Raw genomic sequence first — 27,211 nt, 5'->3', positions numbered from 1 at the left:
TACAAAAGACTGTAAGAAGAGCCCTGGCAGCTCACGCTGAAAGCCCATCTCACCCAGCATGCTGCTCTCTCTGTGGCCAAACAGATGCCAGTCAGGCTGCCGCCAGTGACTGCCACGGCCAGTTGCCCAGGAACGTACAAAGACAAGGAATGTTCTTACCGTCCACTTTTTATTTAGTATTTACAGAGAGAGGCTTTATAACCCAGCCGATTGGATAACGCAAATATGGCGGGAGGGACAGGAAACATGTCCACGGGTCAGTTAAGTGGCTTCCTTCCTGGAAATGGCTCCCAGTATGTTTCCAAGCTGACCTTTAAGGCCCTAAATGGCCTCAGTCCTGTATACCTGAGGGAGCATCTCCAACCCCATCATTCAGCCCGGACACTGAGGTGCAGCGCCGAGGGCCTTTTGGGGTTCCTTCACTGCGAGAAGCCAAGTTACAGGGAACCAGGCAGAGGGTGTTCTCAGTAGTGGTGCCTGCCCTGTGGAACGCCCTCCCACCAGATGTCAAGGAAATAAGCAACTATCTTACTTTTAAAAGACATCTGAAGGCAGCCCTGTTTAAGGAAGTTTTTAATGTTTAATGCTGTATTGTGTTTTTAACATTTGGTTGGGAGCCAGCCCAGAGTGGCTGGGGAAACTCAGTCAGATGGGCGGGGTATAAATATATTGTTGTTGTTGTTGTTGTTGTTAGTAGTAGTGTTGTCCCGAGTGAATGTCTACCCCACCCCCGTCTCTCCCACTTCCGCATTCATGTCCTCTATGGGTGCTGCTATGTGCCCTCTGTCTTTGAGCTCTTTGCTCTCCTACTTTCAAGTCTCGCCAGGTTCTGGGAGATGAAGAGTCTGGGATGCTTTCTAAGACACTGTGTCTGTCAGCTGTCGCCCCCTGGTGGTGCTTCCTCCTCCTCCTCTCCCATTATTTCCTAGCTTTTCCCCTCATCTGCCTCCGAGCTGTGACCTCCCTCAAACCCCTGTGGTAATTCTAAACTGACAATGTCCCTGACAATGCCTGTGGGAAGCTCACAAACAGGGCATAGGCTTCCCTCAGCCCTTGTGATTCCATGCAACTGATATTCAGAGGCATACTACCTCCAACAGTGAAGGAAGAACATAGCCAATGTAGGTCATTCCTGAGTCCAGGAGGTGGATCCTCCTTACAGTGCTTTACCTCACACTTCCCACTGATGCAGACCCCTTGGTAGGCCCTGTCCTTGCACGACGTGCCATCCTGGGCTCGTGCCATCAGCTGCCTCTCTCCGTTCCTGGTGGTGCACTGGAGATCGCATGGCTTGTTAGAGATGCTGGTGTAATCATCTAGAGCAAAAACACAGGAGAAACTGGAACACAGGGTGACATGGCAGTGGTCCAGGAGAAGAGAGGCGGAAGATGCTCTCCTCTAAGGACCAATGGGATCAGGCTGACTCTGCTGGAGCTTTGTGCAAGCTGGGTGCTAAGGTCAGTTAAATGATTTTAACATCCACTGCCACCCAACTGAGACATTGGGCGATCCTGGATGAGGAAACCTATCGGCTGAATTTACATTACCGACACAAACGGATTTCGCCATCGCTTCCGCCTCAACCGAGGGCACCCTGGGTACTATTGCTTGTTGTAGCTCCTCAAAAACGTAGCAAGCTTTATTGTAGAATGGCTTTTTCATGGACTAGAGTCCACTTTACTCAGAACATGATTACTCACTGATGGTAACACATTTTCCAAGCTTGCAAATCCTCTCCCATTACCTGAATTAAAGAAGCATAAGCTGTGAGTTAAACCACAGAGCCTAGGACTTGCCGATCAGAAGGTCGGTAGTTGGAATCCCCATGACGGGGTGAGCTCCCATTGCTTGGTCCCTGCTCCTGCCAACCTAGCAGCTCAAAACCACATCAAAGTGCAAGTAGATAAATAGGTACCGCTCCAGCGGGAAGGTAAACGGCATTTCCGTGCACTGCTCTGGTTTACCAGAAGTGGCTTAGTCATGCTGGCCACATGACCGGGAAGCTGTCTGTGGACAAATGCCGGCTCCCTTGGCTAGTAAAGCGAGATGAGCGCCGCAACCCCAGAGTCGGCCACGACTGGACCTAATGGTCAGGGGTCCCTTTACCTTTACCTTTAAGCAAGCTAAGAAGGCTGTGTTATCACCAGTGACTGATGTTGGAATTGGTCACAATCTTGTTGAAGAATTCCATCTGAACTTTAGCCTACCACTGTTTCTCTTGCATTTCATACCATTTCGGCACCAACATTCACACTTTCTGTCTATATATCTAAACACGTGTGTCATTGCGTGCTGCAGTTTCTACTCTACAAAAAGTTAGGTCACAATGAATCTCTGTCTTTAAAGTGCCAGGGGGACTTCTGCTGTTTTGCTCCTAGAGTCTTACGGATTGAAGACTCCGCCAGGCCTTGTAAGTGCAGCGACCTCATCTGAAAGCTTCTGCTGAGTAACGGAGCGAAGGCAAACCTGGGTAGAGAGGCATCCATTGATAGTGCTGCTTTCCAAAGGCCTTGGCGTTGAAACTGGCGCATTGATACTGCTTGAAGCTGGCGGTGTTGGCAGGACAAAGCTGGAGGGAGAGAGAAACTCAGCTCATCACGGAATCCCCTTTCCTCTCAACGAAAGGCAGGCCAGGGTAGGTCTCACCATAGCTGTCAACTTACAGATTTGAAAATAAGGGACCAGCAGCCTCGAAAATAAGGGATCAGCAGCCAAAATAAGGGATTTTCCAGGCACAGGTATGTTCACCTTCTGAGCCCCTCCGAGCCAAAGGCAGAAAGCCCAGCCAGCAGCCAAATGAAACCTCAAGCGGTGGTTCCCACAGCGCAGCAACCCAGCAAAGGGGATGCAGCAAGGAAAACCACGTCACCTCTCTGCTGGGAAGCGCTGAGCAAAGGCGAGTCCCCAGGCAACACGGCCGATTTGATCGGAACAAAGCATGCAAGCTCCACCCCCCCAGTCGTTCTTAGACTCCTTATTGGGTGAGCAACGCAGCCAAGCAACACAGTTGGAGCCTCCCTCCTCCCTGGTCGGCAGGGAGCGAGGGAGAGGAGCTGCTTCCTTTGAAACCCGGGAAATTTAAGGGACATCATCAATAAGGGACAGTAGCGGGACACAGCGGTGAGATAAGGGACTTTCCCGCCAAATAAGGGACGGTTGACAGCTATGCTTCTCACTGTATTTGCAAAGGCTCTGAACTTTAAGATTTCAAGCAGGTGGGGGGTTTAAGATCTCCAGATAAAAAGAGAAAGATTCAGGGCTAAAGTAGGACAAGATGCCAGAAATGCAATTGCAAGATTGGCTTTTTAAAAGCAAGCCATTGTTGGGGGGGGGGGTCGATCTGGATCCTGGTGTGGCAAGGAGGCCGACTGTGGTCTTGATCCAGATGGTACCCCTGACTGAGAAGCAGTTTCCATATGTACCGGAGGGGTGGGTCAGGTTTTCTCTTTCTCTGCTATGCTAAATTACCTCACAGAGTTGTTAATGCAGATAACAGAGGACCACGTGGGCCACACATGGCTTCTTAGAAGGGTGGGATAAAAATTAAACAAACTGCTTTATTTCTGAACTCCCTAGAGCAGCGGTTCTCAACCTGTGGGTCCCCAGATATTGTTGGACTACAACTCCCTTCAACCCTGAGCTCTGGCCTTGCTAGCTAGGGGTGATGGGAGTTGTAGTCCAACAACATCTGGGGACCCACAGGTTGAGAAAGGCTGCCCTAGAGCCTATGGGTGCTAGGGCACTCACCTGTGGGTGCTAGGTCTTTGTAAACAACCCCTCAAAAATCCAAAACACCTATCTATCTATCTATCTATCTATCTATCTGGATTGATGGGGCTGGGGAGGGCCACAGTATTTTGTGCTCCTGTCTCTTTTACTGCTCTTTTAGCTGTGGCAGCTATTTTGTGTTCTAGCATGGCCCCACAGTGCAGCCGTTTTGTGACTGGCGGCTCTTTCTCCACCCTCCAATTGTGCCCGCTTCTTTCAACCATCATGCATTCATTTCCTGTCACTCTGTCTCTCATGCACACCCATTGACACAAATACATGAGCACCCACCCTCTCTCTCCCCTTCATTCATCCACTGCCCACTCATTCATTCATGTTCTCTCTCTGTGCCTATCTCAGTTTAGGGGTGGCCATGTGGCCCCCAGGTTGCAGATTTTGCCCATGTAGTCTACGAGGATCTAACCTCACTATTCCTTTATAACCCCCCCCCCAGAATGCGGGGGGGGGGTGGATTACTGCCAGATGTTCCCAAGAGTACAGTGGTACCTCGGGTTAAGTACTTAATTCATTCTGGAGGTCCGTTCTTAACCTGAAACTGTTCTTAACCTGAGGTACCACTTTAGCTATAGGGGCCTCCCACCATAGCTGTCGACCTTCCCCTTTTTGGGGGGGAAATTCCCTTATTCCAGTGCCGTTTCCCGCTGCTATCCCGGATTGTTACATATCCCGTAGACTGACAGGTGAGGCTGCTGATCCCTTATTTTCAAATAAATAGTTGACAGCTATGCCTCCCACTGCCGGCGCACGATTTCTGTTCTCATCCTGAAGCAACGTTCTTAACCCAAGGTACTATTTCTGGGTTAGCGGAGTCTGTAACCTGAAGCGTCTGTAACCCGAGATACCACTGTAATCTTTGAGCAGACCTGAGCACCCTTCTGAGGCTGCAGTCCTGGGAATAAGCCCCACTAAACTCATGGGAATCAATGGTGCTCACTTCTGAGTAGATGCATATAGGACCGAGCTGCAGTTTGCAGACTGGCAAGTCCAATAACATGTCCTCAAGTTCCATACATATTGATGCCTGCATATAGATAGCAGTAACCAACCAATTGCTAGTTGAATTCTATTTGATTTCATGCTCATAGCAGCAGGGGCGGAGGAAGAGGGCGGTGGGGGTGGTCTGCCCCGGGTGTCATCACTGAGGGGGGTGACATTTGGCGTACCGCCCACCTGCGACTCCCAAGCCTACCCCGAGCCGTTGGGGAAAGGGGCAGATCTGTGCCACCTTGCTAGCAGCCTTCCCCACTTCCCTCTTCGTTTTGACAGCTTGGGGAGGCTTGGGAGTCACGGGCAGGTGGTGTAGCATTGCTCCCTGGTCCTGGGTTGCTTCGGGGGGGGGGGAGCCTCCCCCGAGCTGTCAAAAGGAAGAGGGAAGGGAGGAAGGCTGCTGGCAAAGCGGTGTGGCTCCCCCCCCCCGCCCAGGAAGCAGCCCACCATGGACGGCTTGCCCCCTGGGACACTCGTCCCATCCCCATGGCCCCGCCCCCAAGTGCCAGTGGGACATGGAGAGCGCTGTGGGTTAAACCACAGAGCCTAGGGCTTGCCGATCAGAAGGTTGGCGGTTTGAATCACTGTGACAGGGTGACCTCCTGTTGCTCGGTCCCTGCTCCTGCCCACCTAGCAGTTTGAAAGCACGTCAAAGTGCAAGTAGATAAATAGGTACCGCTCCGGAGGGAAGGTAAACGGCATTTCCGTGCGCTGCTCTAGTTCGGGGGAAGTGTCTTCGTCATGCTGGCCACATGACCCGAAGCTGCACGCCGGCTCCCTCGGCCAATAAAGCGAGATGAGCGCCGCAAACCCAGAGTCGGCCACGACTGAACCTAATGGTCAGGGGTCCCTTTACGTTTACCTAGGTGCCAGAGCAGCTAGCACCAACACTGCACATCATCCCACAGAACGAATCCATGTCTAAATAAGGATGCAGGAGACTTGATCTTACCTGCTGCTGACACAGTTGGTAGTGCTTGGACTGACCGAGGCACATGCTACTATTTGTCCCCTGAGAAACTTGCAGCCTGCAAAAGAAAAAAGCAGTGGAAGTTTTTTGCTTCCCAGGCTCAGGAGCCCCATAGCCCAGGCACAGGCAAACTCGGCCCTCCTCCAGATGTTTCGGGACTACAATTCCCATCATCCCTGACCACTGGTCCTGTTAGCTAGGGATCATGGGAGTTGTAGTTCCAAAACATCTGGAGGGCTGTTTGCCTATGCTTGCCATAACCTCTCCTTCTATGCAAGGTTTGAAACGCCATTGTAACACCCGTAACAATTTATGTTGCCCTTCTTTGTCAGTTTTCTACTGCCATCATACACAACCCAGAAGTGGAGAGGAGAAGCATAGAGGAGGGAGAAAGGTTGTTTTCTGCTGCTCCAGAGAAGCGGACACGGAGCAATGGATCCAAACTACAAGAAAGAAGATTCCACCTAAACATTAGGAAGAACTTCCTGACAGTAAGAGCTGTTTGACAGTGGAATTTGCTGCCAAGGAGTGTGGTGGAGTCTCCTTCTTTGGAGGTCTTTAAGCAGAGGCTTGACAACAATATGTCAGGAGTGCTCTGATGGTGTTTCCTGCTTGGCAGGGGGTTGGACTCGATGGCCCTTGTGGTCTCTTCCAACTCTATGATTCTATGATAAGCCATCGTCTCCCAGACTGGGATGGGTGTAAGACTCCCATTCCTGGGCTTCTATCTGAGTTCATTAGACCTGTCCCAGAACCTGCTTTCGGTCCTGGAACATGTTTAAAGTGCCTCTGAACATGTGCAGAGTGCAAAGATGGAAAGATACAGCCTTGCCCACTGCAGAGGAATGGCTGATTTTTTTAAAAAAAAACACTATTGCACTTGGTGGAGACGGCAAAGTTAACATGTTTAATTAGAGAAAAATCATTACTGATGCTTCTTAAGGACTGGAAATTTCTCTTTGGACTTTTTGCGTGAAAGAAAATTAACTTGTAATATCTGGATTTGAAGATTGAAAAAATACTGGTGTAAGGAAGATAGAACGGTTGGATTTTAATGAATGAATACTATATTTGGCTGCAGGAAATGCTTTTATCTTTTCTTCTCTCTCTGGGTTTTTCTTTTTCTTTTCTTTTCTACTTTCTGCCCTTTTTTATAGGATGGTATTATAAAAAGTTAATCTGTAATGGATATGTATTTCTGTTTATCTTTGAATAGGTATCAATAAATAACTCTTTTTTTTAAAAAAAGAACATGTGCAGAGTGCTGTTTTCTCAGCGATAAGTAACCCCAGCCAGCACAAATGCATGCTGCAATTAAAGGTAAGTCAGGAGTTATTAAGTGTGTGTCATCTAGACAGGCACGGGAAGTAGGATAGCTTCTCTCGGAAAATGCCTGTAACTACCAAAAGCAACTACCAACCCCACAACCCAACACTCCAAACCCCTGAAAAAGCACAGCTTTCCAAAACCACCATCATTACTGGCCCTAGATCTATGGAGTCCTTTAGAGCAGACTTCCTGATCCGAAGTCAGGAGGTTGTAAGGCTCAGCTCTGAAGGACTGGAAGGACCATGGGCAGAAAGCGCCTGGCTTTGTGTAGCTTCTTTTCATAGTCCTGTTGCATGAACTCTGCGGGGCTTTGATGCACAAGCCGACGCCTCCTTCCTTGAGCGAATACTGTCATTACATTCCGTGGAGTGTGCATAGATAAATAGAATTTTTTTTAACGGGGTGACTGGGGCTGTTAGCTGTAGAGTTGGGTTTGCTGTTTTTAAGAGAGACACTGGGGGACCTTGTTAACGGCGCAGTTTATTTCAAAGTATGTTTGAGAATCCTGCCATCTCCAGACGGAAGGCACCTCAGCATATCTGGACCCTAATTATGCAGCCAGCCAGCCCACATAAAAGAAGTTTTCCCCACCTTTCCTTTTGACGGAAGGAAAGAGGAAAGGAAGGGGGGGCTTGATCAGGCTTTCTCCGCTCAGAAGTGCGCTCATGCAGAATAGAAAGGAGGGATTTGGGGGTGGGGGGGGTGTGAGGCAAAGCATATTGAGTTCTTGGTTGGCAGGCCTCATTAGCGTCATGGGATCTGGAGTAGCAGGTTCAAAGAGGTGCCTCTTCAAGGCTTCCCATTCAGCTCTTGGGAGAGGAGGCAGGGGCTTCTGCAAAGGCCTCGCAAGCCAATTCTGGACGGGAATTTGAGTGGGCGGGCCGAGGACGAGAACGCGGCTGGAATTCGTGAGAACGAAATCTGTCATCATCATTGTGCAATGCCTCCCTTTCCCTTTCAGCCGGGGAACCGGCTCAGGATGTGAGTTGTTGTACCTCAGGAGGATGAATAGAGCAGCCCGCTGGGACCCTGGGAATACAATGATATTCAAAGGAGAAGGGGTCGCAGAATAAGAGCGGAGAGGAAATGAGAGGAACTGAGCCAAACAGAGAGAAGGGGGACTCAGGAAGAACCTTGGCTGCCGGCAACTTTCCCCTTCTCTGCTCTTTTTATACTGCGGTGGCGACAACAGCTTCAGCTATTTGTCGCAGCGTTCGTGCCAAGCTGGTACTTACCTCTGCCGTAAGCAGTGCCTCTCGCGGGACATCACCCCCCCTCCGCAGGTGCGTGAGCAGGTAGACCAGGAGCCCCATTCCCCCCACCACTTAGTGACCTCTTCATTCCAGGTACCGGCTCCTTCTGGTGCCTCCCTACTGTCCTGACAAAAACAGGGAATGGTTAGCATGGGGACTCCATCCCCGCGTGTTCTCCCAGCCATACAGCTCTGCTGCTGTTCATATACACATGCATTTTGAGCTAGCCGGGGTTTTTTGTTTTATTTTTGTGGGCAACAAATGCTCCTCCTTATTTGGTCGAGACTGAATGGCACCACTCAAGAACGCTTGCCGTATGCCCTGCGTTTTGCTTAATTTCATGATATATTTAGAGTGCGGGGACTTACGTTCCCCTGCTGCGGAGCTTTGGGTTTTAAAGTTTGGGTCCCATTTGCCCTGTGCTTTTAAAGCTGTAGCATATCACTAACAACTCCCAGCACTTGTAAGAAACTACAATTCCCAGGACTCTTTGAAGAAAGCCATGACTGTTTAAAGTGGTAAGATACTACAGTGCAGATGGGGCCTTCAATGATTTCAAGATTTCAGTAAACAGAGAGTGGGTAGCCCTAAGTATGATTATATTGACATATTGTTCAACGGTAGAAAGGAAAAAAAAACAGATTGTCTTTTTCTGAAACTCCCATAATGCTTGCTGCTCTGATTCAGCTGTGGATTAAATTATTTGTCCGGAACTCCAGAACTTTGTGCTGGTATTCTCAGTCTGTCCTCTTTCAGGCCTTGCCCAAGACATTTTGCTGCCTTCAGTGGAGAAATACATACACGCTGCATTGCATAGGACCCAATTTGTTTTGGCACCTGAGGCAGAAAATCTCAGTCACCTCTCCCACTCCCTGGCAGGAAAAGTGCAACAAACTATATTTTAAAGCTTTTTTTTTTTTTAGCCTTTCCTGAAACCCAAAATCTACCAGAGTCACCCATCTCACTCTGCCTAATGGTAGAACTGGTCCCACGTGGCACCTAGTTTCACCAATCCTACTAAGCCCATACAGATAACCAGATGTGTGGTATAAAAAAACACACCCTACACACGATTCATTGTGCAGGATAATACAGAGACTAAGCTATTCTAGGATGAGAGTGTTTCACAAAATGGCAGTTTGGTTATCCACTCGGCTTGTCACGGGCTCAATGGATAAGAGTGACATTTGGCTAGCAATCTGCAAGGGATTATCAGCAATCCGAGACTTCGCTCCTACTTCTTGAACACTCCAAGAAAACATGGCAACTGGATGAATCAGTCTGCAATCCGTCTTTGTCAAAGTACACCTGCAAACGTGATGTGGAACAGCTTGACTTCAAACACATTGTAGGCATGCCCCCAAGGTGCCATGACCATCCACTGTTACTAGCCCTAGTCCTGAGTATTTTGAAGTTTACATGCATCCTAGCCATGGTAAAAGCGTGAAACAGCTCCAAATTCCTCTCTGTGGACAAAATGTGTTTGTCTTGGTCCTTCTGTCTTTCTCTTATCTCCTTTCCGAAAAGCTCAATTGTGTCAGACAATGATGAGTGGGTAGAAGCCACTTGCATATAAAGGAATGGAAGAATATGTCCACAGGGCAGTGTCCGAAACTCCCATTGTTCCAGGCACATTTTGCGACAGGGAATTTCATTAGCGCGAGCTGTTTCTGAGCTCTGGGAGCAATACTGCGCCTAAGATTTCAGATTAAAATTGCAGAGTGGAAGGAAAGAGGGAACTTTTTCTGCCTCCCCACTTCCAGCCACTCTCTGAAGAGAAGAGGCCCTCTTAAGAATATATGGGGAGTGGGCAGAGGAAGACTAGATCATGTGAAAAATGAACATGTAATATTTTAGATGCAGTTCAATTCATTTTCAGCTTTGTATTCTTGTTATAAAAAAGTGTGCCGTTGTTGCGCCCATGACCTCGGTTTAAGGTGCCATTTAGCTCCTAGCTTTCATATCTCAGTTTCTAACACTGCCACAGTGGGAACATACAGAGCACTATCATTAAGGTGAACTGTGTGCCAATATTGAACCAATATTGAGAAACCACTTAGCTAAAAGATTGAAGAATCGCTGTGCAGCATGGGACGAGCCTTTCTAATCAGCTTTTTGTAAGGACAGATAATCTGCTGCGTCTATCCATCGGGATTGCCACTCACAGAGGAGGCCACCCTGCACTTCTGCGTGAGTCCCTGCTCTGAGCATGCCTCTTCCCAGAGGCACTTCTACAGCAGCAACTCGCACAGAGATGCAACATAATACCTCCGCATGTCCGTTTGGGAAGACAAGATCCGTAGCAAAGTAAATAGTTTGTGGCACAACAGGGAAGTGTGCATCCAGTTTATTTCAGGCAAAGAGTGTGTCTCGGCTGCCGGAAGTTTGCGGCACAGTGGCAAAAGAGAACGTAGGCCTCATTTGAGAGGGGGCAACAGCCCCTCCCAACCTAGACGCGGAGAGAGATGTCTCCCTCTGGCTATTCACAGTGAGGAAACGGCAAAGGGCTTCCTCACAAGCCTCTGAGAAACAGGGCCACAATGGCTGCAGCGACCCATGAAATCTGGGAGGCTCAGGCAAGCTGATTGAAGTTAGTGGGGGGCGGGGTTGCCTCCCCCCGTTTAGAATAGCAGAGGTAGAGCTTGCTGGCCTGGCCTCTGAATGGGTGTTCTGTAATAATGAGGAGGATTTGACAGAGTTTTTACAGCTGCAGGGAGACAAGTGTTATTAAAGAGCACAGAGCTCTAATTAGAGCTTCTCTGTCAGGTCCGAAGGTGTGTCTTTGCCTCCCTCCCCAAATGAATGGCCCACACCTGCTGTTAATGGGAAAATGGCAAAGGGAAAGGAGGGGTGCTTAAGGCTAGTTTACCCCAGAGACAGAAGGTCCAGGAAAATGGGGGTGGGGGTTTTCTGCTGGTTTAAAAAAACACATCAACCTCAATTCTCTTTCCAAGGCAAGTGCTTTGTAGCTGAGGTTTCACTTTATCCAAATATCAAAACTTCTACCACTATAGATTCAGCTCAGCAGAACATGCCCAACTGATGCGATTTAGAGTGGGTTATATTTGGACCACTGCTAAGGCATTCTCGGGGCAGCACCCCCAATGTGGAGCCCCTTCCCAAGGAAAGGTGGGCACTCCCCCCTCCTCACCTGCATTTATGAAGCATGTAAATACTTTTTATAAAAAAATGTTTCCAGGATTTTGGCTGATAGCGTTAAGTTTTTCACTCCTGGTTTTTAACAATTATTTGAATTGTTTCATACAAAACTATTGTTGTGAGCTGCCCTGAGCGAAAAACAGGAGGTGAAAAAAAATGAAATAATAAATGAATAAAGAACAGTCGGATGCTAAAACAGGGTACGTAGAAGTTGGAGCAATGAAAGTGCATGGGATTGATCCTGCATGTGAACTAGGCTTCCTTCCATAGTTTTCTTACCACAAGTGGCTGTACCAACTATACACCATCTAAGTCAGTCCCGGGATCCCATGCGACAGCACGGGAGGTGCTGGAGCACAATGCTTTGGTTATGTATGCATGCAATCCAACCGCTGTGCTGCAGCAAGACTGTCTGCAAGGGGGATCCTGAGGGGTGGGCTTCTCAGTACAGCCACTTGTCTGGGAATCACATGCACATAATGCAGTGAAAATATGGATACAGTGAGAAGTTTGCATAGCACTGTAGTCTTGGGTCCTCCCCACCTGTGAATTGCCCTCATTGCCACATAATGTATTTAGGATCAGGATTTTGGACTCTCCAGCTGTCAGCCAGTGTGGTGTAGTGGTTAAGAGCAGTAGAGTCTCGTAATCTGGGGAACTGGGTTCGCGTCTCCGCTCCTCCACATGCAGCTACTGGGTGACCTTGGGCCAGTCACACTTCTCTGAAGTCTCTCAGCCCCACTCACCTCACAGAGTGTTTGTTGTGGGGGAGGAAGGGAAAGGAGAATGTTAGCCGCTTTGAGACTCCTTAAAGGGAGTGAAAGGCGGGATATCAAATCTAAACTCTTCTTCTTCTTCTTTGGACTCTGTTTCCAACATTATTATCCAAACCAGGCTTTGCTCTTCTCCAAGTCTCTAACTCAAATGCAATACAAGTGCATTATAAAAAAAACCTCCTGTACGTTTTTTCCATCCGGCATTAACGTTATTCACACGTGAGCAGAAACAGCCGGAGAGGATCAGAGGCTGTTCTCCGTGCCATGTGTTAAAAACGCCTCCACTTCAAAGGGAAGACGACTTGGTAGCTGAAGCGGCCAAGGGGGAAGCAAGAAGGGGGTCTCCGGAGCCAAAGGAAATCCTAGCAGGGGACTTTTCAAAGCATTTCGCTTTCCGGGTCTCCTAATCCCTTGGGAATCCAAAGCAGCGAAGGGAGTGGCTGGCGCAAACTGCCACCCGTTCCCCTCTTCCTCCTTAAATTCGTGATAAAATGATCTCTGGCTTGGAGAGGGGGTGGTTTTCGGGGGCGAGGAAGAGAGGGAGACCAACAACCAACAAAACAACAACAACAAAACCCGGGCGCGTCAGACTTTGGTGATACAGCGGCTGGGAAAAGGAAGGCGCGCGCTAGGGCGCATTTCTTCGGTTCCCAGGCCCTGGGCGGCTGTGAGCCGACTGCCTTTGCCCTCCCCAGTCCCGGAGGCTGAGCCGGCCAAGGCAGCCAGCTGCCCCCTGGCTTGTTGCCCCGCAGAGGATCCCCCGGGGAGGGCGCACCAACCCTGAGCGCGCCGGGGCGCACGGCAGCCCAGGCTCCCCGCGTCCCTGGCGGTGGCCACCAGCCCGCTTACCTTAGCGCCCAGGGCACCGGCCAGCAGCAGAAGCAGCGAGGGCGCGGCGAGGAGCCGGCGGGCAGAGCAGGCAGGAGGCGCGGCCATCGTGCGCGCTGCTAGAGCTCCATGGGCAGCCAGGAGGCGGCGGCGGCGGCAGCAGCAAAGCCCCGGCGGCGGCGGCGGCGAGAGGAGCCGCCTGCGCGCAAACCTGCATGGCCGAGCGAGTAATTAATGGCTTTCCAACCTGTCGGGCGGCGGCGAGAGCGCGGCGCGCAACCCGGCGGCTCCTGGGCGGCCGTGATTGACAAGGCGACCTGAGAGCCACCCGAAGCCGCGGCAGCCAGGGGGGCGGAAGGAGGGATCCGGAGGCGGGGGGAGCTGGGTCAGCCCCCGGCGAGTCCTCGCTCGGCAAAGGGAGACAAAGGAGCCCGGCTTAGCAGCATCCTTCCTGCAGCGGCTTCTGGGGAAGGAAGAAGAGCGCGCGGTGGGGGTCGCATCCTTTCCACCGGAGGGGGGGTTCCTTAACCATTCCTCCCCCCCAGAAAAGTGGGGTAATAATTGGACTTTTCCTTGGGATCCGGCGCGTGCAGGCTTCCGAGTTTAACAGAGCTTTTTTGTCGCCAGCGCATCCTTCCCTGCTTCTGAAACAGTGGCTCTCAAACTTTTCCTCCGCGGGCCACACTTAAGGAATAGATATTTGCTCGCTTCTTTTATTGGGAAGAAATAAGCAGAGGTTTTTAAGCTGAGGTCGGATAGCCGTCTGTCATGGATGCTTTAGCTGAGATTCCTGCATTGCAGGGGGTTGGGCTAGATGACCCTTGGTGTCCCATCCAACTCTTAAGATTCTATGATTATACGAAATACATTGGGAAACCAAAAGAAGCCACTCCTAGCGGTGCTCAAGTCTTCTCCAGCGCTTTGAACTGCGACGATTCTGAATCACAACTAGGATTGTCTGCAGTGTCACTTAATGTTCCTGCTGTCCTTTAAAACAATATTTAAAAATCCGTTTTCTGGGGGAAAAATTTAAAAAGTGTTTTGATACGGCCCAAAAATGGAAACAAGAGGAATTACCGACAGTGGAAGAGTGGAGAATGAAACTTATGGACTTTGCAGAACTAGATAAAATGACTGGGAAAATTAGATACCAGAAAGATCACAAGTTCACTGAGGACTGGAGAAAGTTTATGATTTATCTGGAAAATATCTGTGATGAACAGACAACGCTAGTCGGTTTTAAAGAGGCTTTGTGATGAGAAAGGGTATTGTAAAAGAAAACGAGATGAAAGGATATTATTAACTGGCAATATATTATAAAGGAAATGCGTAATAAATATAAAATATGAGGATTGTGGGAGGAGCTGTTGGAAGTCAAAAGTTTGTAATTTGGCAAATATGGTAATGTTTGAATAATTTGTAAAAGAGAAATTTGTAAAAAAAAAAATCTAATAAAAAAAAAGTGTTTTGATACTATATGAAATGCTTGTTTTGTCCTTGAATCTTCCCACCCTGGTTGCCCCCCTCTCATGCCACACCAGCGTGGCAGCTGCTGCCCCATTTGAGTAACACTGTTCTGAGATCACCACCACTGGATTGGTGGGTTGTTGTGGGTTCAATTATTGTAGGACCCTGTTCAGCAAGAGAGTTCCTAGAAGACCGTTCTGAGAAGAGGACGAAGAGCAGAAAGTCCCCCATTTGCCCCTGGCACACACAGAGATGACACACCCCTTCCAAAAGTGGCTGTGAAGATGTCCCATTGCTGTTTCCACCATTCAACGCTCTCTCACGCAGAGACACTTCTGTTCTCTGTATTGACAGTTAAAGGGACATCTGGAATTTCTCTCAGCCAAATTTAGCCCCGACCAGGGTCTTCAGTTGCTGATATCTGGGTAAGCTTCACTGAGATAATGCATAAGAAGCACTTAGAAGATAAGCTATATATACCTTTTGTGCTTATGGCTCACCCTCTTCCTTTGCCCCCCCCCCCCTCAAAACAGCCCTGTGAGGTAGGTTATACCAGGCGACTACTACATGAAATAGAGAGTATCTCCCTCCCTCACACTTTTAATTGTATTTCTGCAAATGTGGACCTGAACTGTCAACTTTTTATAGACATTTGTACATCATGGAGAGAGCAGTCTTGTTGTCTGAGCAGCCCAGGACCTTTCTACGCACTGCCCAGGCTTGCGCCCCAGAGGGGTCACTTTGGTTCTACTAACACAGCAAAAACAATGTGGTTGGCAGCAGTTTACAAGTTACCAGTCTCTGCAACTACAGCAGGCGCTGTGATTCTCCAGTGGTTTGACTTCACCTCCACAAATGCACTCCATTGTCTCTTGAGATAGACAGATGCCAGCCAGTATTCCCAGCTATTATGTACTGTGTTGAATAGGATCCAAATGCAGCAGTCTGATTGGTCCTAGAACAATAGGATCCAGAATGCAGCAGTCTGATTGGCCCTAGAACAATAGGATTCAGAATGCAGCAGTCTGATTGGCCCTAGAACAATAGGATTCAGAATGCAGCAGTCTGATTGGTCCACAGGAGCCACCCAATCCAGCTCCCGGTGGAAGTAAATCCACAACCTGATTGGCCTACAGGAGAATCCCGGAATTAGCCAATCACGTGGGGCCCATTGTGTAAATAATGTATATAAAGCAGACATTCTGAGGGAACTTCCATTCCTCCTCACTACCATGAGCTGAATAAAGAGCATGAAATCCACTCTCAACTCCGAGTATATTTCACCAGCATTAACTGGATGTTGCCAGGAACCAAAAAGAAGAAGCTGAATGAAAGCAGAAACATTTTGGCAAATCTCTAGTGGTTTTTTTCAATCCTTGAAATTAGTGATATGGTTAAAAGAAATCTTGCCTTATGTGTAAAGAGGACCACTGCAGTGAAGAGCTGTAGTTCAAAGGTGAAGCAACTGCCTTTGCAGGTCTCATGTTCGCTCTCCAGGCATGTCTGGCAGTGGTGAACCTACAATTTGGGGCCCCGAAGCTTGAAATGTTATGAGGGCCACTCCTGTCACAACCAGCAACAAGCTCTGTGAAACCAGTGTTACCTTCTTCAGTGGGGTTGTTCCACAACAGATCAGCACAAATTTTCCGCAAGTTTGCATTTTTGGTATCCACTTAAATTAGGGTTGCCATATTTCAAAAAGTGAAAATCCGGACACAAAAGTTTTTGAGCTATTTCTAAAGATATTTGCCAAAATCTAGACTTCCGATATGGGTTGCCATAGTCAGGATTTTCCTGGACATTTCAGCATTTTCTGCCTGGACACTCTTTCCGACTGCCATTTTCCGGCTATGTCCAGTAAAATCCAGACGTTTGGAACCCTAACTTAAATACTTTTGTGAACTCATTGTTATTCCTAGAGTCTTGACCTCTTTTAAAAAGGGGGTGGGGAGATTAGCCACAGCAGAACAGTCTACTTACTGCAACATTCCACCTTTACAACATCTGTGCTACTGACTCTCAACCTTTGGGATTATTGAGATATATGCAACCAAAAAAGAATCGTTTGAGCAGGGGTAGGCAAACTAAGGCCCGGGGGCCGGATCTGGCCCAATCACCATCTAAATCCAGCCCGCAGACGGTCCGGGAATCAGCATGTTTTTACATGAGCAGAATGTGTCCTTTTATTTAAAATGCATCTCTGGGTTATTTGTGGGGCATAGGAATTTGTTCAGTTTTTTTCTTCAAAATATAGTCCGGCCCCCCACAAGGTCTGAGGGGCAGTCGACCAGCCCCCTGCTGAAAAAGATTGCTGACCCCTGGGTTTGAGTCATGCAACTCAAATTGGGTCTATTAAACTGCAAGATTTTAAGCAATATGAGCTAAAGTTGCTTCTGGGGCCCTGAAGCCTAAGCTCCATTATTTTCAAAGTAGATCCATCCCTGGCAGCTGGAAATGCCATTTCTCTGAAACTCTGTCAATGTGGACAACCTTGAGTTGGTTGGACCAGAAGTCTTCTTCTACACAAGGCAATGTCCTTTGTTCCTGTGTGTAGTGTCATTCATACATTAACCCTTCTCTGTTTGTGAACTCTCTGAGTTGGTTCACAGATTGGGGGAGGGGCATGTGTCCCATCCAGTAGTGATGTATGGAAGTGAGAGGTGGACCATAAAGAAGGCTGATTGCCAAAGAAGTGAAGCTTTTGAATTCTGGTGCTGGAGGAGACTCTTGAGAGTCCCATGGACAGCAAGAAGATCAAACCTATCCATTCTTAAGGAAATCAGCCCTGAGTGCTCACTGGAAGGACAGATCCTGAAGCTGAGGCTCTAGTACTTTGGCCACCTCATGAGAAGAGAAGACTCCCTGGAAAAGACCCTGAGGTTGGAAAAGATGGAGGGCACAAGGAGAAGGGGATGACGAAGGACGAGATGGTTGGACAATGTTCTCGAAGCTACGAACATGAGTTTGACTAAATTGTGGGAGGCAGTGGAAGACAGAAGTGCCTGGTGTGCTCTGGTCCATGGGGTCACGAAGAGTCGGACACGACTAACGACTAAACAACAACAACAACAAATGTGTCCCATGTTTCAGAAGACAGCCCTCTGAAAGGCTGTCTTGTCCTAGTTTGATTTAAAGATAAGGGAACCATAAGAAGGAAGAGCAGAGACCTTAAAACTTCCCTCCAAAAGTTAGCACCTGAACAGCATATTAAGGTGGCACACTGGTCACCTGATGACACTCTTCTGCCCTAGGGTCAGAAGTATTGGATTTCTTTGTAAATATTAGTACAGTGGTACCTCTGGATGCGAACGGGATCCGTTCTGGAGCCCCGTTCGCATCCTGAAGCGAATGTAAGCAGCGTCTGCGCATGCGCGGGTCATGTTTTGCCGCTTCCGCGCATGTGCGTGACGTTATTTTGAGCGTCTGCGCATGCGCAAGCGGTGAAACCTAGAAGTAACGTGCTCTGTTACATCCGGGTTGCCGCAGAGCGCAACCAGAAAATATTTAAGCTGAAGCGTATTCATCCCGAGGTATGACTGTAATTATTTCGAAAAGTGCAGATAGACATATAAATTAGCATATGCAAATATATGCCCCTTTTCTGAGTAATGCATAAGTGCATGTAATCACTTGCTTATACTTGATGAGTGACACATTGAATGTGTGAACTAACTCCATGGGAAAATTCTTAATACAGGAATAACAAAAAGTGTCTGGGACAGTCTTATGCAGGGGTAGGCAACCCAAGGCCTGGAGGCCAATCGCCTTCTCGATCCGACCTGCGGATGGTCCGAGAATCAGTGTGTTTTTACATGAATAGAATGTGTCCTTTTATTTAAAATGCATCTCTGGGTTATTTGTGGGGCATAGGAATTTGTTCATTTTTTCCCTTCAAAAGATAGTCTGGCCCCCCACATGGTCTGAGGGACAGTGGACCGGCCCCCTGCTGGAAAAGGTTGCTGACCCCTGGTCATATGTAAAGATAGTGACATGGCCAGCCAAGCCATCTTTGTGACTGGAGTAACCCCATCAGATGGGTGGGGTGCAATTATTATTATTATTATTATTATTATTATTATTATTATTATTATGAGTTTACTTGGCACTGGATATGTGTGTGCATGTCTGTATTATACCAAGAAAGGCTCCCCATATATCTCAAAGGGTCATTGGGAGGATGAATGAGATTGTGCCACAAAGCACTTTGCACAGTTAAAGAATTTCATCAATTACTAATAATAGCAAAGGCTGGAAAGGAAGAGGGATCTGGTTGCCAGATGTAGTTTTGGCTGGTGCAGGAAGTCAGTCTAAGCCTCACCATCTCCCCCTTCCTCCCCCAAAAGGTCTTGGCCTCATAGACACAGCAGAAAGAAAGATAAAAGATGTTTGTGGGGATCCTGCGCTGGAAGGAGGTGATACTGGAAACCATCCGTCTAAGGGATGTCCTGGACGCCAGGGCTGTCCGAGAACAGCTTCTCCAAAGCTGTTCCTAAACCGACAAATTAATTCATCTGCCCTATGCAGAATACCAAGCAATTCATTTGCTCCTTAAACCTCTCCCTGCTCCATTTTCCTGCTACAAATCCTCTCTTCGTTCTTCACCCGGTCCAATGCAAAACCCTGTTAAAATGAATGGAAGTGGCAGAAGTGTAGTCGTGTGCCGTGCATTTTAATGGAGCTTGGCTTGTGCCTGAGATCTTCTTGGTAGATTGTGTGTGTGGATCCTAAACCCACTGGCTTTTCCCAAAGGCTCCAAATATATATGGTCAGATGGAGTTCATTTATCTGAGTATCCCTGAAGATAGAAGGAAAACATCGCCATACCTGGCGTGGAGATATACCGTATTCTATTCTATTCTATTCTATTCTATTCTATTCTATTCTATTCTATTCTATTCTATTCTATTCTATTCTGCTAAGCAAGTAAAGTTTGGCTAGACTACAATCAGACTGAGTGTTATCCGCAACTTCCAAATGCATTTGCCCCAACATTTCCCTTATCCCAAAAAATCCAGTATTTTGAGGAAGCAGGTTTGGTGTCCAATCTAAATTTGCTGGCAGGTGATTGAATTCCACCTGAAAATAGTGGCAGTCTGGAAGCATCTTTTGTGTCCCAAAATGGTTCACATCAATTGACAGGGGCAGGCAGGCAGGCAGGCCCTGCCAGGATGAGGCTTACACACCAAATCGGGGTAGGCAACCTAAGGCCCGTGGGCCGGGTGCGGCCCAATCGCCTTCTCAATCTGGCCCACGGATGGTCCAGGAATCGGCGTGTTTTTACATGAGTAGAATGTGTCCTTTTATTTAAAATGCATCTCTGGGTTATTTGTGCGGCATAGGAATTTGTTCATTTCACACACACACCTCAAAAATAATCCAGCCCACCAAATGGTCTGAAGGATGGTGGACCGGCCCATGGCTGAAAAAGGTTGTGGACCCCTGGACTAAAAGCCAGGCCAAACTGCTAACTTACTGACTTATTTGAGAGATAATTAAACCCTGCAACTTTACTCCAAACTAAGATTTCTTTACCTTCGATGTCTACAGTGCGCACGCAAAGAAAATGCAAAGTTCTTTATAGCACAACCCTACACATATCTGCATTGAGTTCAAACTTGCTCCTAGTCCCATGGAAGCGTGCAATCTTAATTTCATGGCAGGCTTCAGTTTGGACCAGTTTGGACCAGACACCCTGTCCTGCCATTCAGCTCACAATTACAGTTATAGAGGGCTGTGTGTGTGCAGTATAGTCTGTGTGCGAGTTTGAAGTTGTACACTGCTAAGAATATCTTTCCAAAGAAAATGAAAATAGACTGTGGTTCTTCCCTCCTCCCCCCCCCCTTTCTTTCTTTAAAAACAGAAATCAAAGAGAGTTGCACTGCATGAATGCACTGTTAGGAGATCAAGAGAGCACAGGAGTCTCAAGAGCTCAGCTCAAGAAGGACAAAATATTTCCGGAAAGGGGCCTTCAAGACCTTGAACCAAGACCTGGAGGACTCTAGAACGTCTGGCTCACTAATCTACACCACACCCTTCTTGCCAGATTTGTAGAATTGGAGAGTTGGAAAGGACCAACCCTCTGCAGTGCAGGAATCTTTTGCCCAAGGTACAACCCTGAGATTAAGATAAGGTTACCATATGTTTTTCAATGAACCCAGGGACACAATAAATAAATAAATAAATACTACACGTTCGGGATGTTGACGCTGGAGCGATGGCGGTGGCAGAGGGGCGGCCACCGCCTTGACCTCAACCGCCACATTTCTATCTCCTTTCTCCATGAAACTGGGCACCCCTGAGTTGTTGGTTCTTCGTTGGTGGTGGTGGGGAAGCAGTGTGCAGTGGGTCAGGCATGGAAGGCGGAGAAGGAGGGCCGAGAGCAGCGGTGAGGCTCGGGCAACGCGATGCCTCCCTTCCCATCAGAGCAGCCCCAATCCTACTCCTACTTGCGTGCAAGCAGGAGTGGGCGGGGATGCCTCAGCTGGGAAGGGAGGCTTCACACTGCCTTTTGGAGCAGCCCCATCCCAACTCCTACTTGCGTGCAAGCTGGAAGGGGCAGGGATATCTCTGGCAGCGCAATGCCTCCCTTCCCATTGGAGCAGCCCCAATCCCATTCCTACTTGCGCACAAGCAAGAGGGGGTGGGGATCCCTCAGCTGGGAAGGGAGGCTTCCCGTTGCCTAACTGAGAGATCCCTGCCCCCTCCTGCTTGCACGCAAGTAGGAGTTGGGAGGCTTCTCCGATAGGCAGCATGAAGCCTCCCTTCACAGCTTAGTTGCTGGGGTGAGGGAAGGTGGAGGCAGCCCGGAGGCTGCATCTTAGAGCCCCTGCACCACCATCATATGGGGACTTCCAAGCAGCTCCTGAAGCCAGCCAGAGCCAACAGCTCCGGGCTGCTGAGACTGCCGCTGCTGCGTTTCCCGGGGACATTAGATAAAATCCGGGGACATTCCGGGGATGGAATTTGTCCGGCGACTTATTCGCAAATCTGGGGACTGTCCCCAGGAAACAGGGACATCTGGTAACCCTAGATGAAGAGTCTCATGCCCTGCTGAATGAGCTACCTACCCTGTACCATCTGATTTACGCTGATGGGCTTTCATCCCAAACCTCAATTCTGTCCTCAGTGTGAGGACTTGAAGCATGAACCTCACAAGCTCAGGCTAGTGAGCTGTATGAGCTCAGAGGCCAAGAGCCTTCTCTGGCCGTAAGGACAGTATTATAGAAAGAAAAATTGTTGAATCTAATACTACTGACCAAGCCATGGTTGGTTTTTTTTCTTAATTTTACCTTGGAAATGCTAAACAGGGTGTGTGTTTTATCCAGGGAGGCTCCTATGAGGTCCCAGTCCACCCCGGAAAACTGAATCCCTCTTCTCACTAATCTGGCTTTCTCTTGAAAGCCGAGGAGCCAAATAACCACCTTCTCAGTGCCTGTCTCAAGCATATAAGCCTGCAAGGTGCATTAGGATTTGACAGCAGCCAGCATCAAAGTTTATGACTGTCCATCCATGCGACCCCAAAGGACTGGAAGAGAGCATTTTTTTAATGAGTCCTGATGGGATTTCCTTTTCCCAGAGCCCATCTGGGCATGTTGTTGTTGTTGTTTAGTTGTTTAGTCATGTCCGACTCTTCGTGACCCCATGGACCACAGCACATCAGGCACTCCTGTCTTCCACTGCCTCCCGCAGTTTGGTCAAACTCATGCTGGTAGCTTCGAGAACACTGTCCAACCATCTCGTCCTCTGTCGTCCCCTTCTCCTTGGGCCCTCCATCTTTCCCAACACCAGGGTCTTTTCCAGGGAGTCTTCTCTTCTCATGAGGTGGCCAAAGTCTTGGAGCCACAGCTTCAGGATCTGTCCTTCCAGTGAGCACTCAGGGCTGATTTCCTTCAGAATGGAGAGGTTGGATCTTCTTGCAGTCCATGGGACTCTCAAGAGTCTCCTCCAGCACCATAATTCAAAAGCATCAATTCTTCGGTGATCAGCCTTCTTGATGGTCCAGCTCTCACTTCCATACATCACTACTTTAACTATATGGACCTTTGTCGGCAAGGTGATGGCATTGCTTGACATAGGAATTGTTAATCAGTCACCATAAGAATATCCTTATTATGTTTAGTAAGAGTGGATGTTGTTTAGTGCAGCCTTACTGAGAAGTTCTTAAGGGCAACTAACTGTAAGGACAGCTGTAGCTTCAAAAAACAACAGCTCCTTTGGCAGGGGAAGAAAAGGTAAAGGTAAAGGGACCCCTGACCATTAGGTCCAGTTGTGACCGACTGGGGCTGCGGCACTCATCTCGCTTTATTGGCCGAGGGAGATGGCGTACAGCTTCCGGGTCATGTGGCCAGCATGGCTAAGCTGCTTCTGGTGAACTAGAACAGTGCACGGAAACGCTGTTTACCTTCCCGCCGGAGCGGTACCTACTTATCTACTTGCACTTCGTGCTTTCGAACTGCTAGGTTGACAGGAGCAGGGACCAAGCAACGGGAGCTCACCCCGTTGCGAGGATTCAAACTGCCGACCTTCTGATCGGCAAGTCCTAGGCTCAGTGGTTTAACCCACAGTGCCACCCGTAAACATAATAGTAAAAAAGATATAATAGTAAAAAAGATATATAATAGTAAAAAAGATATATAATTTTGTCTGCACATACAGCATGTAGACTGAGTCTCCAAGAACAATTAATTATAAATTCAAAGTGACGATGATCCAGCTCTACCCACCCACCCACAAAGAAGATTAATATCCCCCCCCCAAGCTTCTCAAGGGAAAACTCTTTCATCCCAGTCCTCAGGTCCATAACCTCTTGAGTGAAGAGTTTCCATCTGCAGCATCTCAAGGACTCTCAGTGCTGGGGAAATAATGAGAAACACAATGTTTTGTCTAGCCTTGAGAGGAGTAGAATGTTACCAGGGTTGATTGCTCAGTTGGTAGAGGATGAGACTCTTAATCTCAGGTTTGTGGGTTGGAGCACCACGTTGGGAAAAAGATTCCTACATTGCAGGGGGTTAAACTAGATTGCCCTCTGGGTCCCTTTCAACTCTATGATTCTGTGATCTATGATTAAGAAATCTGTTGCGGAATTAAAAATAATAACTTACTTATACCCCGCCCATCTGGCTGGGTTTCCCTAGCCACTCTGGGCGGCTTCCAACAAGAGATTGAAAATACATTAAAACACCAGTCATTAAAAACTTTCCTAAACAGGGCTGCCTTCAGATGTCTTCTAAACATCAGATAGTTGTTTATTTCTTTGACATCTGATGGGAGGGCATTCCACAGGGCGGGCGCCACTACCGAGAAGGCCCTCTGCCTGGTTCCCTGTAACTTCACTTCTCACAGTAAGGGAACCGCCAGAAGGCCCTCGGTGCTGGACCTCAGTGTCCGGGCAGAACGATGGAGGTGGAGACGCTCCTTGAGGTATACTGGACCAAGGCGGTTTAGGGCTTTAAAGGTCAGCACCAACACTTTGAATTGTGCTCGGAAACGTACTGGGAGCCAATGTAGGTCTTTCAAGATGTTATATGGTCTCAGCGGCCGCTCCCAGTCACCAGTCTAGCTGCCGCATTCTGGATTAGTTGCAGTTTCCAGGTCATCTTCAAAGGTAGCCCCACGGAGAGCGCATTGCAGTAGTCCAATTGAGAGATAACTACAGCATGCACCACTCTGGCGAGACAGTCCGTGGGCAGGTAGGGTCTCAGCCTGCATACCAGATGGAGCTGGTAGACAGCTGCCCTGGACACAGAAAGTTAGCTTCTGTGCAGATATCCACACTACATTTCTTGCAAAATGGGTTCATTGGGCTCCTGTTCTTTCCCTGTTTCATAGGAAGTATACAGGAAGCTTCCTTCTATTGGATCAGGCTACGGGTACATCTAGCTCAGTACCCTGACGGGCAGTGGACTCAGTGGACTGGCACTGCCAGTCCCAGCCCACCCCAAAGATGCTGTGGGTGGAGGCTGACTCCTTCTGCCTGCAAAGCAGATGCTCGGTTGCTGAATCATGGCCCTTCCCCCAAACTTCAAGGGGTCCTTCCATCCAGCACCAGTGGCTGAGAATCTATCCCAGACTTCCTTCTCTAGCTGGCCTCCAGATGTTCTTCAGCTCCAGCTCCCATCACTTGCAGCTGGACTCCAAAACATCAGGAGGGAAGCAGCCTGGGGAAGCCTGAATTCTATCCCGTATTCTGCTGTTGGAAAAACCTGCAGCACTGGGTACAGCAAATGGCACAGGGTGCTGGATTGTGTGACCTGCTCAGAGAGGAATAGGATAGGGTTGCCGTACTTCAAAAAGTGAAGATCTAGACACAAAAGTTGTAAGTTGTCGAGCTTTTTCTGGCATAGTTGTTGGGCTTTTTCGCAAAGTCTCCAAAAGAAATGCCTTAGGGCTGAGACGTAAGATATAAAGTTTAAAATAAATATATCAATAATCCTTAATTTAAAAAAAGTGGGAACATGCCTGGGCCATGCCATCATGCCCTTCTCGGTGTGTGTGTGTGTGTGTGTGTGTGTGTGTGTAATATGGAGTTTCTTTGTATCCCTCTCTTCCTCCATAGATGTCAGGACTAACAATCACAGGCTAATTTCCATTTTATCATTGTAAGAATCTTCTGAGGTAGGTTAGGCTGAGCGATAGTAACTTGAAACTTAGCCATTCCAGTTGTTCATTTCACTGCAGTTACTGAGCTGAAGAGCTGGGTCCTACAGAGGGAACAGCCACATTAGCTTTCAAAGACTACAGTGGTACCTCGGGTTAAGTACTTCATTCGTTCTGGAGGTCCATTCTTAACCTGAAGCTGTTCTTAACCCGAAGCACCACTTTAGCTAATGGGGACTTCCGCTGCCGCCGCACAGCCGGAGCACGATTTCTGTTCTCATCCTGAAGCAAAGTTCTTAACCTGAGGTACTATTTCTGGGTTAGCAGAGTCTGTAACCTGAAGCGTCTGTAACCTGAAGCGTCTGTAACCTGAAGTGTCTGTAACCCAAGGTACCACTGTAATCCATGTCTCTTCTTTTCCCGAAATCCATTTATCGCCTATTTAGAGCTAAACAAATGCAAGATCCTCCACGCTTTCAGAGTTTCCCACTCTAAATATAGCGCTAAAACAAAAGGGAAGCCAAGGGAGAAGCAGGTCTAGAGGGATTTAGAATAGGATGACAATGACCGACACAAACCCTTTACCATAATTTTGACTCTAATCTGTTAACCAAACTTCTTTTCTTCTAGGCATTTTCCAGAACGCTTAGAAATTGCAAACAGTAGGCCTTCTGCAGAGGAGGAGAAGTGTTTCCCCTTCTCTCTTTTCCCCCTCCTGTGCATTTAAGAGGAAATCTAATCAAGTCACCCCAAGCCCCAACTGCAGATGGGAAAATCATTATTGGATTAGATGGCTGACCTGCAGAGGTTGATGGGTTCGGCATGTGTGGTCCAGGAAATAATCCATAATGCAAAACAAAACTTGGATGGCAAGGCATTGTGTCCTTTAAAGGGCATCGACATCAGTTTGATTAATGGCACTTGCCTGCAATGCCCTTCGTAGGTCCCTTTGTTCTTTGGCTTACTATTGGCAGCTGCTAAGGTACATTATCCTCAAAAAACAAGGGAGCTACAGAAGGGGGAACTACATTGGTTGGTTTTGCCTCCCCCTAGTATTCCCTAAGGGACGCAGGTGGTGCTGTGGGTTAAACCACAGAGCCTAGGACTTGCCGATCAGAAGGTCGGCGGTTCGAATCCCGCGACGGGGTGAGCTCCCGTTGCTCGGTCCCTGCTCCTGCCAACGTAGCAGTTCAAAAGCACGTCAAAGTGCAAGTAGATAAATAGGTACCACTCCAGCGGGAAGGTAAACGGCATTTCCGTGCGCTGCTCTGGTTCACCAGAAGCGGCTTAGTCATGCTGGCCACATGACCCGGAAGCTGTACGCCGGCTCCCTCGGCCAGTAAAGCGAGATGAGCGCTGCAGCCCCAGAGTCGGTCACAACTGGACCTAATGGTCAGGGGTCCCTTTACCTTTAGTATTCCCTAAATGTTTAGGTAAGATCCAGCAGTGGGATGTTTTTGCTGCCAGTTGAAGGCATACCTGTTCATTCAGGTTTTCCCTGGTCCTTCATACTAGTCATTACCACGATGGCGTTACTGATTTTGTTGCTGCCCATTGAGATGGTTATTTCTTTATTATTAATATTGCGTGAACTGCTTTGGCATCTCTTTGGGTAAATCAAGGGTGAGGAACCTGAGGCCCTTTTGGTGTTGTTGGGACTCCCATCAGCTGGAATAGCTAAGTCAGTAGAGCACGAGACTCTTAATCTCAAGGTTGTGGGTTTGAGCCCCATGTTGGGCAAAAGAACCCTGCATTGTAGGGGCTTGGACTTGTGGTCCCTTCCAACTCTACGTTTCTATGCGTTTGTTAGCTCCCCATCACGCCCAGCCAGCATGGGGATGGTGGAAGATGTAGGCCAACAACATCTGGGAGGACCACAGGTGGTACCCACTGCTGCTATAAACGGAAAGAAGTACAGAAATATTTCAATAGATAAACATGGAATGGTTGTGTCTTTTGAAGCATCTTGTACGGGGCTCCACAGCGTGCTACACCTCAGTATACAACAATGTCCACTAGCTTATGTGACTTTACAAAGGAGTAGACACATTCATGTA

General features: G+C 48.3%; 1 protein-coding gene across 3 annotated transcripts in view; it reads right to left on the bottom strand.

Moving 5' to 3' along the window:
* LOC310846752 (ADAMTS-like protein 2) overlaps positions 1 to 13,430 on the bottom strand; it is a 39,736-nt gene extending 26,306 nt beyond the window's left edge. For 2 of the 3 annotated variants that reach the window (XR_014565536.1, XM_083743818.1), the window contains exons 1-5: positions 13,113 to 13,430; positions 8,311 to 8,453; positions 5,729 to 5,804; positions 2,467 to 2,569; positions 1,171 to 1,316 (exon numbers count right to left, since the gene is read on the bottom strand). Coding sequence is in view for 2 of the 3 variants with exons in the window: in XM_083743818.1 (XP_083599944.1) it covers positions 1,171 to 1,316; positions 2,467 to 2,569; positions 5,729 to 5,804; positions 8,311 to 8,453; positions 13,113 to 13,199 (555 nt within the window). In the remaining variant the exon portion in view is untranslated. The remainder of the gene's footprint in view (positions 1 to 1,170; positions 1,317 to 2,466; positions 2,570 to 5,728; positions 5,805 to 8,310; positions 8,454 to 13,112) is intronic. The other variant, XM_083743819.1, reaches the window with a different exon arrangement.
* Positions 13,431 to 27,211: the final 13,781 nt, after the last annotated feature.

This window comes from Podarcis gaigeae (genome assembly GCF_964106915.1).
Source record: "Podarcis gaigeae genome assembly, chromosome: 6".
NCBI classification, from domain to species: Eukaryota; Metazoa; Chordata; class Lepidosauria; order Squamata; family Lacertidae; genus Podarcis; species Podarcis gaigeae.
Note: the sequence above shows the minus strand (reverse complement) of the source record. Positions and strands in the feature narration are given on the sequence as shown.